The sequence below is a fragment of the Poecilia latipinna genome, unplaced genomic scaffold (assembly GCF_001443285.1).
Source record: "Poecilia latipinna isolate Pla-1442-1.1 unplaced genomic scaffold, P_latipinna-1.0 Scaffold442, whole genome shotgun sequence".
In the NCBI taxonomy this organism is placed as follows: Eukaryota; Metazoa; Chordata; class Actinopteri; order Cyprinodontiformes; family Poeciliidae; genus Poecilia; species Poecilia latipinna.
Genome location: NW_015113058.1, coordinates 51,912 through 67,376, shown reverse-complemented (window position 1 = coordinate 67,376; position 15,465 = coordinate 51,912). Strand labels below are relative to the sequence as shown.

At 37.9% G+C, this 15,465-nt stretch overlaps 2 protein-coding genes across 6 annotated transcripts in view; both read left to right on the top strand.

Moving 5' to 3' along the window:
* Nucleotides 1–10,604, top strand: part of chd4b (chromodomain helicase DNA binding protein 4b) — a 34,083-nt gene extending 23,479 nt beyond the window's left edge. For 4 of the 5 annotated variants that reach the window (XM_015038444.1, XM_015038442.1, XM_015038443.1 and 1 more), the window contains exons 31-40: nucleotides 1,016–1,160; nucleotides 1,260–1,416; nucleotides 1,714–1,799; nucleotides 1,877–2,111; nucleotides 3,282–3,338; nucleotides 4,627–4,797; nucleotides 4,876–4,984; nucleotides 5,955–6,087; nucleotides 6,177–6,372; nucleotides 9,520–10,604. In XM_015038444.1, the coding sequence (XP_014893930.1) occupies nucleotides 1,016–1,160; nucleotides 1,260–1,416; nucleotides 1,714–1,799; nucleotides 1,877–2,111; nucleotides 3,282–3,338; nucleotides 4,627–4,797; nucleotides 4,876–4,984; nucleotides 5,955–6,087; nucleotides 6,177–6,372; nucleotides 9,520–9,722 (1,492 nt within the window). In that variant the 3' untranslated portion in view covers nucleotides 9,723–10,604. Of the gene's footprint in view, nucleotides 1–1,015; nucleotides 1,161–1,259; nucleotides 1,417–1,713; nucleotides 1,800–1,876; nucleotides 2,112–3,281; nucleotides 3,339–4,624; nucleotides 4,798–4,875; nucleotides 4,985–5,954; nucleotides 6,088–6,176; nucleotides 6,373–9,519 lie in introns of those variants that run through there. The other variant, XR_001425754.1, reaches the window with a different exon arrangement.
* Nucleotides 10,605–14,557: 3,953 nt separating this feature from the next.
* Nucleotides 14,558–15,465, top strand: part of ptpn6 (protein tyrosine phosphatase non-receptor type 6) — a 38,095-nt gene continuing 37,187 nt past the window's right edge. The window contains exon 1 of the mRNA XM_015038438.1: nucleotides 14,558–14,811. Coding sequence (XP_014893924.1) covers nucleotides 14,801–14,811 — 11 coding nt within the window. The 5' untranslated portion in view covers nucleotides 14,558–14,800. The remainder of the gene's footprint in view (nucleotides 14,812–15,465) is intronic.

Sequence of the window (15,465 nt, the reverse complement as noted above, 5' to 3'; positions counted from 1 at the left end):
TTTTCCCTTTCCCCCGCATTTTGAAGGGCCCCAATTCAATTTTTTTTTTTTTTTTTTTTTTTTTTTTTGCCGTGGTCGATGCAACTTGTATGTGAGATTCAGTGTGAACTGAAAGTGTCCTGCATGCACAGTAGATGGCGCAATAACATTACGTGGTCAGTTTCGCCAACCGCCATAAGAAAGTAGAAGAAGAAGTGCTCAGTGTTTGTGGAAGTAAACATGGATACTAACGGTGGAGCGTAGCTTACGATTTTGAAGTTGTTATCTGACCAGAGTCAGAACTTCAACAACTTAATCCTCGTTATTATCCTCCATGGTTGTTGTTTTTCTTCCTGCTTGCGACTATCAGGGCGCAGAATAATGACGATTATCGAGTGTCAATGAATGTTGAGTTCAGGGCCTGGTCGTTAGGATTCAGGTCACATTTGAGAAGATTGAATACGTGTCAGATATCCAAGAGTCGCATTTGAAAAGAATCTGACTTGTGTTGTTCAGATTGTCATAAAAAGATCAGATACAGGTCGCATTACGTCGAAAAAATCAGAATTGTGTCACTCAATGCTCCAGTGAGAACGCTGCCTAAATTAGCAGTTTATTATAAAAAATGAGCTCTTCTTTCTTCTCCCAGTGCGGTCTGCTAAAACGCACTGGTCCTGATCAAAACAACCAATCACAGCCAGGAGGAGGGCCTTAGTGCTGTCAATCAAGTGTGTGTACTTCCTGCTCAATGTTCTAATGGTGGAGCAACAACTTACCCTTACAGGAAAACTGTTGATCTGCCGTCACTGGTGGTTATGCTAACCAGCCTTAGCACTGATGACAGACTACGCTGTGATGAATCAGCTGTAACATAGCGGCGATTAAAGGGGTGGATAACTACCATTAGTATTTAAAATGAAAAATCCTAATCAGCACTTGCAAAATAACCATATTAGAGAATATATGAATCTGAATAATGCAGAAATCTGCATCTGCTTCCAGTCTTCACTACTGTTTACACTTTGACCTCCTCCAGGGCTTATGTGTCTCTGTTTATGCGACATCTTTGTGAGCCGGGAGCCGATGGAGCAGAAACCTTCGCAGATGGTGTCCCACGTGAGGGTCTGTCGAGGCAGCACGTGCTCACTCGCATCGGGGTGATGTCACTTATAAGGAAAAAAGTATGCTTCACACAGATACGATCGCGCCTCCAGGTCAGGCTGTCTGCGGCTTAAAGGAGAGACAGACTCCCTGGCTGACTTGTGGTTCTGGCTGAACAGGTTCAGGAGTTTGAACATGTGAACGGTCAGTGGTCGATGCCCTGGATGGCAGAGCTGGAGGAAAATAAAAGAGCGGCAGCTTTGGCTGCAGGTGAAGACCCGAAAACCCCGTCCACTGGGACGCCTGCAGACACACAGCCCAACACTCCCATCCCAGGTAAACACACACTGCCTGCTTGTTTTGATGAGATTTACTTCTCTGTTTCTGCAGTAAATATGTTTTACACTCAGCTTATTTTGTTCTAACACATCTGTAATAAGTGTAATTTCCCTTAGTTTTAGCATTTCATAAAGCCTTAATTAAATTTATACCTTTTTCACTGAAAGATGGTTTTATCTCAAAGAGCTGGCGCCCTCTTGTGGCAGTAGTCATAATAAAGCTTAATATGAATGATGCTGTTTATTGTTAAATATTTAAAATACATGATGTGTTGACTTATTTTATGATTTCCAGAGGATTTATCTAAATCAGAGGACAAGGATGAGATTAAAAAAGAAGGAGAAGAAAGCAAAGTGACTAAAAAGGGAGACGACCCTGAGGTATGAATTATTTTGTACTCAAATCAGCAGTTTAGTTGACATAACAATAATTTTATCTGTTTTTTATTTTCAACCAGATTATTGAAATCCCAGATGAATCAGAAAAATCCCCTGCCTCTGAAAAGAAAGACGAGCTGGGAGCAGAGAGGAGGGTGAAAGACGAAGGCGATGAAGGGAAGGAGAAAGATGGTGAGAACACGAGCAAAGAGAAAGATGAGAAGAGCAAGGCTGCAGCCGAGAAAGAGGCCTCTGCTAACAACAAGAGCGACGGTTCAGACAGCAGGATGGACTCAGAGGAGGACAGGTCAAAAGGTCAGGATGTAAAAAATCAGTTCAAACTTGTGTTTAAAGAATAATCTATTATGTTATTGTTGTTATTATGGCATTATCCGCATCAGTAGCAACATTATTATTGTTGTTACCTGTGGGGATATTGTAAGCTTATCATTGGATGTATTGCATTAATCAAGAGTCTGACTTAAGTTATCCTGCTGTATTACTCATAAATATGAAAAGGTCATAACTGTGATGTTGCTGATGGGTTTTAATAAGTTTCTACTTCCACCCGCACCTTTGCATGTTTACTATTTATCACACTACTCTGTCATTTTATTTACAATTTATAACATTTACTTAACTTAGAAAATACGAAAGTCTTTTAAAGTTAAAAAAAATACTGTTTACTCACAGATATGAGACATTATTCCACATAGCCCAGGTCCCCCTTGAAAATGAGATCTGGATCTCAATGGGGTTTACCTGGTTAAATAAAGGAATAAAAAAAAATTATACCAGTAATTCAGTTCAAAACTTGCATAGACTCATTAAACATATCATGCACACATTTCAAGCAATCACATTTGTTAATTTTAATGATTATGGCTTATAGCTAAAGTAAAATGTCAGACTTCTACTCAGCTCCTTTTGCATAATTTACTTCATCAAGGTGGCATGAAGATCAATGTTATGGTATTTAATTATCAGAATTATTTTATAATTTACACGATCAATGCTTTGGGCAAACCCTTAGATAAACTGGAGAAAATTTGATTTTCATGTTTATTATTTCTGAGATAACTCAGCTTTTCAGTAAGCTTCCCCTTAGACAGTGTGGGGAGCTTCTTACCTGTTACACTGACCCCTGCTTGAACTAAGTCATTATTTATCAATGCACACTGTTCCTGGAATAATACTGTCTTTGTTATTTCAAATTCAGTACAAAAAGCTGCATTTTAGCTGATCTATGTAAATGAACGGGAAGTACCTGCTTTCTCCAGCTCACGTTGCAGGTTTCATAAACAAAAGTATTCAAATCGGAGGATTTCAACAACTTCAGGCTCGACAGTTTGTATTTATAATATATCAAACTCGGAGCACAATTGCAACAACACAAGAGTGTTCACTGTAACTGTGTCCTCATGTCGCTCTTGTGACTTCCTCTTTTACTTTTTAAGCTTCTCGTTCTGCTTCTGTTAATTTTAGCTGAAGACAGCAAAGATGAGAAGATGGACACTACGTCTCCAGCAGAGGACAAAAAAGGTTTGGACACAAATATTCACCACTGCTGTTCATGATACATGTTCAAATATTAGTTTACTTTATAAGATTTCATCAATGCTCCAGTCTAATATACCTCAGCAAGGTGTATTAGCAAAACTTTTATGTGCATCTGCAGTTCCTTATCACCAATTTAAAAGGAACAATTAACCGTCCATAGAGTAACATCAAGAACCTTTTACCAAAAATTTAGAAATAACTTCAATTTTTCAAGGTTTTTCTCAAAATATTCTTGATGGCTGCCATCATAGTCTCATGTTGAAAATAACAAAATAATTATTGTTTACAGAAGTTGATGTGTATTATTATTAATATTATTATTATTAATAATGGTTGTGTGAGTGGACACTGATACTGTTTTGGCAGTTCTGCCAATAATAGCAGTAATAATAATCATCATATTACTCAAATCAGATTAATCAAATCACATTTTATTAAATAAAATCCTCAGATGTTTTTTTAAGAGGATAAAATTTTCTGATTTTGGTGAAATATCCCATGATTCATCCTATTATATATATTTTTTATTATTAAAAAGATAAAAAATATTTAATTGTAAAATATTAAAATTTTCTTAATGATTATAAAACATAATAATAATAATGACTTTATCTTTATTTCTGTTTATTTTACATTATTTTACTTTGCCTACTGTCCCACTAACATACACAGAATGTTCTCCTTAACTTTCAAAGCTTTTATTGTGAAAGTTTGGTGGACATACACCTACACTGGTGGGCGACGCCCACAACAACCATGTGATACGTGTAAACATACCAGAGGTTTCTTAAATTAAAAATGCAATCAATCTGGAGGACATGATGGATTCCAGCTTATGTCTCTGCATCGCTATAGTTCTGTGTTTTGTTGTTAAGGGTTAATAGTCTCAGATTGTCTTTTGTCATCCCGTCTGCATGGGTCATTGCCTGGGTGGTTGTGTGGAGGCTTTTGACAAAATAGAGAAGATGGACATAATACTGTTTTGGCAGTTCTGCCAAGTACAAGCAGAACCTCGACTACAATAGTTCTAGTCTAATAAATCTGAGCTGGTCAGCCGAGGTGGAAGCTGGAGTCTTAACTCTTGTGTTTTATGGACAATAAAACATTCATGCCTTTGCACAGGAATGATGTGAATTATTGGGGACACCAGTTCAACCAAAAATAAAATATATATATATATTTTCTTGTTTTGTTTTTCTTTGTATTTGCAACCAAATGTGTTGCCTATCTTGATCCTGAAGAGTACTGATGGGTTCTTTACACTTTGTAGAGCAAAAAGAGGAGAAAGACGGGATGAAAACAGACGATTCTGGAAAACTGCAGAATGGCGAGAACGGCAAAGAGGGAGCAACAGCTGCATCTGCGGTTAACATCAGTGAGGAGAAGAAGAAAGCCTCCAAGCAGAGGTTCATGTTCAACATCGCAGACGGTGGTTTCACAGGTGGACGCACTTTCCTTCCTCTTTTTTTTTTTTTCTGTTTCCTGCCTGTCTCTTTGACCTTTCTGCCCTTCTTCCCAGAGCTTCACTCCCTGTGGCAGAATGAAGAGAGGGCCGCCACCGTCACCAAGAAGACTTATGAGATTTGGCACCGTCGCCATGACTACTGGCTGTTGGCTGGGATCATACAGTATCCTTTAAAAACATTTATTAGCAAAACAGTTTTTATGGGTGATTGCTGGCATTTTAAAAACCTAATTCTTGTCTTAATGGTGACCTGTTGTGCTTCAATAAACAGGTTAGAAGAAATATTATGTTAAGGTTTTTGCACAAAGTCATTCTTAGATGACGAGATTCGAGTCTGGTCAGTTTTACCTATTTTGAGCTCCTGTCAGACTGAGCTGTTTTAAAGTCTCTGTCACTTTAAATCCAAATAAGCTGCTGCTGGCCACGCCCCCCAACTCAATGTCAACACTCCCACGTGAAAATGGCTGCAAATAAATGCTCAATCAATAAACTCTATTCTATTTTATTCTGTTCTATTCTATTCTATTCTATTCTATTCTAATTATACAACCGGGCATCTTTGAAAAGCAGAAATGGAGCCTCCTGCACAACCAACAAGAATGCAGGAAGTGATATCTGAATGATGAATCAACAACAAAACACTTGTTTTTCCAGCAGCCATTGTACAGCAAATACAGTGGTAAATCCAGCTGACCAAACTTGCTGGAGCTCTGCTAGTGTTGCTAGGTAACAGTACAGTGTGACTCAACAATCAGGAGGTTTTTGAACTGGCTTGTTTTCCAGACACCAAAAAGCACTATTTCCAAAGACAGCTGGCTGTTTTTATTATTATTATTATTATTATTATTATTATTATTATTATATTTTTAAGTGCTTGAGCTGTTTTTAAGAGTATTTGAGACTCAAATGAAAAAACAAAAATGTGCAAAATGTGAGTTTTGCGTAATACTTCCCCTTTAAATAATTATACTAAACATGTAATTAAGAAAAGTTTTATTTGAACTTTCATAGGAGGTAGTAGTTATCCATTTTATTTGGGTTCAGAGATGGTCCTTAAAAGTCACATAAAATGTCTTTGCTCCAGAAACTACAGCGTTGTTGCTGTTGCGTTGCCCTTGACTCTCATGTCACAGACACGGCTACGCTCGATGGCAGGATGTGCAGAACGATGTGAGGTTTGCCATCATCAACGAGCCCTTCAAAGGGGAAATGAGCAGAGGGAACTTCCTGGAGATCAAGAACAAGTTTCTGGCCCGGAGGTTCAAGGTGAAACAAACTTTCTAAGTAACTGCAAAGAGTTCAGGCCTGCTTGAGTCACGCCTCACTGGGTGTTTCTGGTTTGTTTTCTCCTAAAGCTGCTGGAGCAGGCGTTGGTGATCGAGGAGCAGCTGCGCAGGGCGGCCTACCTGAACATGACGGAGGACCCGGCTCACCCCTCCATGGCCCTCAACACTCGCTTCAGCGAGGTGGAGTGTCTGGCAGAGTCCCATCAGCACCTCAGCAAAGAGTCCATGTCTGGAAACAAGCCTGCCAATGCAGTGCTGCATAAAGGTGAATAGGGTGCATAGAACACATATGTGTTTCCTGTTCAGACATCCTCACATCATTCTGTGAAAGCTTTTATTCTATTTGAGAGAAAAGAAAGAAGTGAAGATAAATAAATTTGTTAAAGCCTTAAATAGGTGCTGCTTTGATGCTTCAGTTTTTCTCCAGAGGAGGCAAAAGGCTTTCAGTAAAGAAAATCTCAATGTGAACAGAACAAATAGGCATAAAAATGTATGAAGACACAGTATGGATTAGGTGAAAAATATCAATACTGACCAAAAACAAGCAAGCAAGCTCGGGTTTTATTAGGATCATTAAAAATAAATGATGTAAACAAGATTAGAGCAAAAGTAGAAGTGTTGAATATAAACAAGAAACGCATCCAAAAATCTTTGTTGATTCTTTAGAACAGTGTTTTTTTTTTAAATTGCTTTTAATGTGTAATATTTTACTGATTTATTATTATTGTCGTTTTTAATCTTTATTATTGTACAGCGGTTATAAATCAAATGTGTTACTATTATTTTTACTGGAAGCCAGATCTCCGTTTCATCCATCATTTGTACCTGCTTGTTCTTCCAAGGATGCTGAGGTGTTGGTGTTTCTCTCCAGCGATCATTAGAAAACACAGACATACAAGACAATCACACACACCGATACCTGTAAGGGCAAAAACATTATTACATACAAAACATTTATGTAGTAATACATGTTTTGTATGTATGATTGTATTACATACATACAAAACATGTTTTTAATCATGTTTTTGGACTTTTGGAGGAAGCTGGAATACCTGGAGAAGTCCCACAAATGCAAAACATGGAAAATCAATGCAGAAAGACCCCATGCTGCTTGTCGCAAGCTAATCTATCAATCAATAAAGTTTATTTGTGCAGCACATTTCAGTAATAAGCCAGTTCAAAGTGATTCACACAATGAAAACAGATAAACATCATAAAGTGTAAAATAATCCAGTCTATCAAAACCAGTTTTTAGATTTTGAAAAAAAAAATAATTATATTGGTGTTTTTCCATCAATATGATTAGTTTCACAAAGAACAAACTGTATTTTTTTTTTTTAGTGAAGCAAAGACTGCCCAGTTCAGTTTCAACTAGCTTAAGTAATTTAAATTTTGAATTTGAATGTATCAAAATAGAGAAAAAATGTTTTTAAATTTCTGTTTCAGATGACATTGTTTTAATTTTCTGTGTTTATTTGTGGGAAAATGAAAAAACTTACAGGTAAAATTCACAGGTGTGCAATCACTAGCTTCACATCTTATCACCTTTAGATTTGATTATTTTTTCTGTAAAGGAATCTAATCAGCTTGTTGGAAAAAACGAGTCGTTTAAATGTGTCAAACTTGTGTTTTCATGTTTCTTTTATCTTCACTTCCATTCATTAAATACTTCTGAACAGAGACACAGGAAGCTGTCCATTCAGTACGGTTTAATTTGCACGGCGTCGACGCCAGAAAGGCTCTGCAGGTAGACACAAAATGACTTCTGCTGTAGTGAAAGACGGTACTAATTTAATGAAATGCAACAATGCAGAGGCGTGAAAAGAGAGAAGAGGAGGTTGCATGTGATAATAATTTTCATTACTGACAAATGTCACCCTAAATGTCAGAATGTAGAGAAGAATCCTCTTTGATACTGACCTTTATTTCTATCAAGTAATCTGTTTACAGAAATGTGTGTGCAGATGTGTAAGTCACATGCTGCAAAGCAAAAAGAAAAAAGGAAATAACTATCCTGCTCTGTTTTGTAGATTTTGGTCAGTTACAAATTAATATTAGGGTGTGTCTGTTGTCACAATGATCTCATGTAACAAAACGTGGGTAGATGTAATTACCAACTTCCCCATTCTGCGTGGCTGCATTGCAGAAATTATGATAATACATTTGCATCATGTTCACTGTAAATATTTTTTTTTTTTTAAAGGAACCCTTTTAAATGCCAGAAAACACTGATGCACTTTCAGATTTGATGGCAGTAAAACGATAAAGGATGGAGCGTGACAACAGCGTCAGAGTTTCTGAAGCAGAAACTGAAACACTGACAAGTCCAGGTCTCACCTCAATTCACGGCTGTACCACATATCAGAACGTTTTGGCTGTAGATTATTATTTTGTACATTTTTGTCATGATACAGATATTAAAGTTAATTCATAGTGGTCTTAAAAAGCCTTAAGTTTGAGTTGGTGAAATCTGCAGAAACATTGTAGCAATGATGACAACAAACCAAAATGTCACCAAGTATTTTTGCCTAGTTTTTACTTTCTTGTGCAAATATCTTACTTCACTTTGAATAAGACAAAATTAACTTACACAATTAGCTTTTTAACAAGATATATTCTAATAGTATTTAAAAAATTGATTTAAAATTTTTTTCTAGCTCCACTGGCAGGTTATTTTATCTAAGACAGTGAAAAATGTCTTGTTATAAGTGAAATTAGTTTTTGATTTAAACTTTCTGAGAAGTGAAAAGTCTAAAGAGTTTTCCAGCTTGTCAGGGTTTAGATAAAATATGTTTAAATAGTAATAACTGATAAGCAAATCTCAGGGCAGTTTACCACACTTCAAAAATACTAAATCTTTATCGAGTTTATTTAGAATGTTTCAGCAACAAGGCAGTTCAAAGTGCTTTATATCATAAAAACACAAAAATAAAAAGTCAGAAAATCATAGAAACCAGTAACTAGTAATAAGACAAAACCAACTTACAACTAACTTTTTATCAGGATATAGGAGATTGTTTCAAGTCAGTAATTCTTTAATATTGACTAATAAATACCTGTTCCCTTGGCAGATTATTTCACTTATAACGAGATATTTTTCCCGTATTATAAGTGAAATAATCTGCCAGTGGAGCTTGTACTTTTTCATCAACATTAAGGAGGTACTGACTTAAAACAAGCTCTTGTTTCGTTTAGAAAAGCTACTTATAGGTTTTGTCTTATTTGTACAGAAACTAGACAAAAATACTTTGTAAGATTTTGTGTTTTTGCAGTGTAGCTTGGTTGTTTTATGAAATGGCATTATGCCCATGAAAAATAGATAATACCCCCTATATGCATCTGTTTATTTTGTTCTTGTTAGTTTTGTTATTTGTGATAATAAGCCGTCACTGTTGCTCTGCTTCGTCTCCAGTCCTCAAACAGCTGGAGGAGCTGCTGAGCGACATGAAGGCCGACGTCACTCGTCTGCCAGCCACCATCGCCAGGATACCCCCCGTGGCCGTGCGGCTGCAAATGTCCGAGAGGAACATCCTGAGCCGCCTGGCCAGCAGGGGGCCCGACGTCACGGCCCAGAACCAGTCCCAGACCTCACAGCAAATGCAGGTGCCGCGCTGACCAATCCCATCGCACCTTTTTTCCATCTCGCTCACTGACTGAGGCTAGTCACGCTCACCTCACCTCCATGTAGCAGATGTCGTTTATTTTACCCACCTTGTACAGCACAGTCAGGTCAGTCGTTGCTCTGCACCTATGGACAGCAGCCGGAGTTTATAGAAGGACTGGAAATGTAGATAAACGACGTGAAGCTAAATCCAAGCATTTTTCCTTCTGGGATCACCTGAGCACTGACATGCAGGCAGCGCCTGTCCCGACAGCAGCCTCCAGCGCGTGTAATATATATGTGTGTGTCATTAAACCGATCATGTTTGAGGCGTCCCGGTTCTCTGTATTAACTTTTAGGTCGCGGCGGGATTTTACTGCGTCACTTTCACCTGTAGGACCTTGTGAAACTCCCGGCGTTTTTGTTAGAAGCCGCCATGTTGTCTCTGAGTCGGTACCGGTACGTTTGATGGGTGTAAGTGTGTTTCAGGCGGGGCGGGTTACCGTGCGTCTCTACTGCAGAATGCCTCGCCGCCGATGCGTCAGGTCTGTTACCTCCTCTCCTTTCCGTCCTCCCAGCTGGCCCATCAGGTGAGCTGAACTGGGACCAGCTCTTTGTGCACACACCACAACCAGAACCATTACATTCCTAACAGAACCACAGATTTACTCAACTGAGACTTTTGCTCAAATGCTAAAAAAATAAAATAAAATAAAACCATCTCCACTTGCTTTTTGGTACATTGGACAGTTTTTGGGAAAGATAACAAGATTTTGAGTTTATTTAATTTTTCTTATTGTCTGTTGTTATGTTTTACCTTATAAAATATTGTTACAACCTTGTTGTTTTTATTGTCGCTGTTTGTTTTTATGACCTACAATAAAAAGTCAAATGTTTCTCATTCCTTCTATTCTTTCATTTCTTTAATCAAATCTGTACGTGATAAAATGTCTCAATCTTTTACAAAATAAAGTAACATTTGTGCTTTTGTAGGAGACAAATTATAAGAAAAAACTTTACATTTCTTGTCAGGTATTTATACCTGTATAGCATCGACTCCGCACTGAGGATGAGCATCATCCTAAAGGTCTTTATGTTTTGCATCTATTTTTAATAATTAATATTTATATCCCACAATCATTTCTCATATGTTGCAACACAAGAATTGAGTGTATTTTGCTCTTCAGCTTGAAGTATTTTGTACGTCTCTATCAGGTTTGCACATCTAGAGACAGAACTCTGCCCATTTTTTATTGCAAAATGCCTCAACCTTATTCATAATTCTCTAAACGACCGGAAATTATAATTATAAACGTATGACTTTTATGTCCTAAGTTCATGCGTCATAATTCTGCACCATAAAAAGCCAGATGCTGTAATTTTACTAGGCTTTCATGGTACTTTAACTGGACCATTTTAACACACAAAGGTTATGTTCACACAGCAGGTAAATGCCTTCTTTTGCCCATATGTGACATATACCCAACATTTTCACTGCAGTCTGAACGGCCCAATTCTGATCTTTTCACCCTAAAAAATCTGATCTGTGCCACTTCCATATGTGGAAATAAACTGGTTTTCAATTTGAATGGATATGACTCATTTTATGACTTTTATGTTATTGAAAAGACAGATGCTATAAATCAGGGTGTAAACAATGACTGAAAATTATAATTATGAACTTATGAAAAAAGTTTGTTACTGCATCAAATCACAATCCCACCACTCTTGGCTCTGTCTACAATCCAAACACTTCTCTACAGAAGTTGCTCTGAATTCTCCGCAAAAGGTCATTGCCATTAGTTGTGCTTTCTTTTTATTAACTTCCCTCTTGTTGTCGGCTCCCCTTGCTGAGTAAACTTTAAAATAGATCCACAAACATCTTTTATTCAAATGTGTAATAATTTCCATTATTACTCCCATAAACAAAGCGCTGCTGTGTGACGTCTGTGTTCTTCTGGTCTGGCTTTGGGGATGTAAACTGTTCACACAGAAGTCTGAGTGCGGTTGGGTTTAGTTAGTGTTATGAATTACTTCTCTGAAGTTTAAACTTCAGAAGAGTTTAAACTTCTTCTGTTCCTACTGAAGAAGAAAAATCCCCACCATGGCTGGACAATAAATCAATACCAATATATATCACGATAGGCACGTGATCATTATCAAGAGACGATATATCTGGCAGCCTAACCAACATGAACCTTTCCATGTGACGTCACGCTCTCTAGAACTCCGCCCACTTCGCCATGACGGACGTTAAAACAACTAACGCGCTCTTTTAAAGCTAGTCTTAAAATCGGATATCTGTAATCTAATATTGCTTCTATTCCGTTGATTTCTCCTTAATATGGTCATAGCATGCTGCGCGGTCGGTTGCATAAACGGACAAGAATGCGAACCAAATTTTTCATTTTACTTTATAACTTTTAATGAAAAAAGATGGCGGCGATGATAGCAGCGGTGAAATTGCAGATTTGCGGCAAACACTTTTTAGAAGGTAAGAAAACTAACGTTTTTAAACTTGCATTACAAGTAAGTATGATTAGGAAGACATCAAAAATCGCATTATGTAGAAGGTACGCTTATAATCATTAGTAACCATGGAGACAATGCAGCACCGTCATGTAGCCTAGCATTATGTATGTTAGCATCTCGTCTTTTGTGCGTTTTCTTGTTGCTCCGGTGTGAGGGGAAACACTGTTTATGACAGTGATATAAATCATGTGGTGTGAATCCAGGCAAAGTCGGTAATTTGATCAACACATCAGGAGGGAGGAGGTATGGGTTGGTTTCTAAGCTAACTACCGCCGTCTTCGAGCCCTAGAGCCCTAACCAGGTGTGGTCAGAGGAAAAGCATATATATATATATATATATATATATATATATATATATATATAAAACCCTCACCATCCTCTTCATGAGACTGTCTTGGGGAAACAGAGTGTCTTTAGTCAGAGGCTTTTTTGAATTCACTATATTACAAGATATCTTTTCTGCCAACATCCACCACTATCTACAATAACTCTTTGAAGGATTTGAATTAACATGAATTACAACATTTAATTTTCCTTTGGGATCAATAAAGTATTTCTGACTTTGAATTCAGTGAGTGGCACCAACTAAATCAGTCGTTCTTTGGTTACCTAGCAACAACTTGTAGAGTCACTTGTGGTTACCTAGTAACAATCTCTCGAGTAACTTGCGGATTAGGAGTTAAAGGTTTCATCACTGTCTCATAACTGCTTAAAAATAAAAATAAACAGCGTGGAGTGAAAACTATGGATAAAACAGGAAAGGAAACATAAACAGTTTGGTCATATTTGACATATTTAAAACAAAAAACGTATCAATAATTAACAATATTGGCCGATATGATAATCGTGACATCTTCACAGGAGGATGCTGCCACCACCGTGTCTCACAGTGAGGATGGCCTGAGTAGCAGTTTCTCTCCTTACAGCATTTTGAGCGAAGGCCTAAAGGTTTAACTTTAGTGTCATCGTCTTCTAGAGGCTTGCTGGACTATTTATGGCTGCACCTAACCGATGGCTTCCTTTTTGACGCTCTTCTTTAAAGGTCAGACTTGTGGAGGGAACAACAACTGGTTGCCCCGTCAACAGATTCTCTCCTTTTGTTTGCTTTTCTGGTTGATGCTTAGCCTGTCAGTTTGGGTGTTTGGGTATATTTGTAGCTGAGCAGCTCTCTTATTTATGTTTCATCCCTGACCTGTCTGCGGTGTTCTTTGGTCGTCATGATGCTTTTTGTTCACCGATGTTCTCTAACAAATAATAATAATCAGTATTGATTTTACTGAGTTATTATTGGAGTAATCAGTTACTACTTGAGTTCTGAGAGTTTTTTTTTATCTTAAATGAAAAAATTCTTGTACAGAATATTTAATTACAGCTCTAAATGTGTTATTTCAGAAAATTACCTTTTTTTTAGAGTCTGTATACTCCAGTTAACAATTCATCCATCCATTTTCTTTACACTCTTGTCCCTCAGTGGGGTCCGGAGGGTTGCTGGTGTGCATCTCCAGCTAACGTTCCGGGCAAGAGGTGGGGGTCACCCTGGACAGGTTGCCAGTCTGTTGCAGGGCAACACAGAGACAAACAACCATGCACACACACCTAGGGACAATTTAGAGAAACCAATTAACCAGACAGTCATGTTTTTGGACTGTGAGAGGAAACCAGAGTACCCGGAGAAAACCCAGGTATGCACAGGGAGAACATGCAAACTCCATGCAGAAAGACCGGGGCTGGGAATTGAACCCAGAACCTTGTTGCTGCAAGGCAACATATCTACCAACTGCACCACTGTGCAGCCCAATTAACAATTTGATTACTAAATTAGTTGACTTTTAGTTTAATAATCGACTCATCACAGTTAATACAGTTAATCGCTTCATTTACACAAGATTTTAATTAGATGTACCAGAATAAAAAATGCAAATGCACTCAACACTTTTTTCACTTTTCCTCACAAATATGTACTACTCTCTTTCAGTCTATTTAAAAAAATGTCAGTAAATCAGCAGTTTGTGTGAACTGGCTTTTCAAATCTTCTTTTTGGTCAATTTTTTCCTACAATTTGATGTCCTGTCTCGTCTATCTGATAATGATATTATGTTCTTTTATTTGAACGCTGAGCGTGAGGAGCTCTCTTATCGTTTGCATGCAGGCCTCGAAAGACGGGGCAAAATTTACATGGAGGCAAATGTAGATCCAGGGTGGTGATAAAAGCCGGACCGCTCTTCCTCGTGGAGCCGGTTGTGAGCGGAGGGTCAGGGGCGAAGCGGGCAGGAAAAGACACATTTTCCTCCTGCAGATAGTGAAATAATTAGGAAGAATTATAGTAAATTACAGGGTGGGAAGGGCGGCGTGGCTTTGATAGCTTATCGTAGGAAGACTTGTTGGCTGGAGTCGGGCTGCTTGTTGATCAGTCACCAGAAAATGGAGAAAGGAAGAAGAGGGGAAATAAACTGCGAATGGAAAAATCCATGACAGTTTTCACTCAAACCTTGATTTCCAGCCGTCACTTCCTGATTGGGACAAACCCAACGCTGCGCAGATCCCAACAGGAGCCCCAGCAATGTCTTGTGGGTGAGTGTTTTACATTTTACCGATGCCTTTGTTTTTATTTCCAACAAGATGCTGTAATTTTTTTCTCCTGCTTTCACTTGTTTTCCACTTTGCTGCTTTTCTTTTTTTTCTGTTGTTGAATCTGGTGGTTTGTTGGGAAATTGTCTCAGACATGTGACTTATTGATTGAACGCTGGTAAAAAGTTATTTCATTAGACGAGAAAAAACGTGAAACCACTTAGCTTTTAGTTTGCTTTTTTAAATTTACTCATTTTATTTTGAGCTTTTGGTTTTAAAGTAAAAGATAAACGGATCTAAAACATGAAATCACACCGATACGTTGACGGTCAAGCAGCTTTACGTTTGATCAGAGATGATGATAAAAAATCTCTGAGAAATTGATGTGAAATTGTTTCACTTTGGGTCAGACTCAGAAAGCAATAAAATTTAAACTAAAGTCGATTTTCTAGATTTTTCGTTCCTTCTTTCTTTGTCTTTTTAAGTTTCTTTCTGCCGTTCCTCCTCATATCCATCCTTCCTTCCTTGCTTGTCATTTTTTCTTTTCATCTCTCCTTCCTCATCTTCCTTCGTTCCTCACCTTCCTTCGTTCCTTCGTTCCTTCGTTCCTTCCTTCCTTCCTTCCTTCCTTCCTTCCTTCCTTCCTTCCTTCCTTCC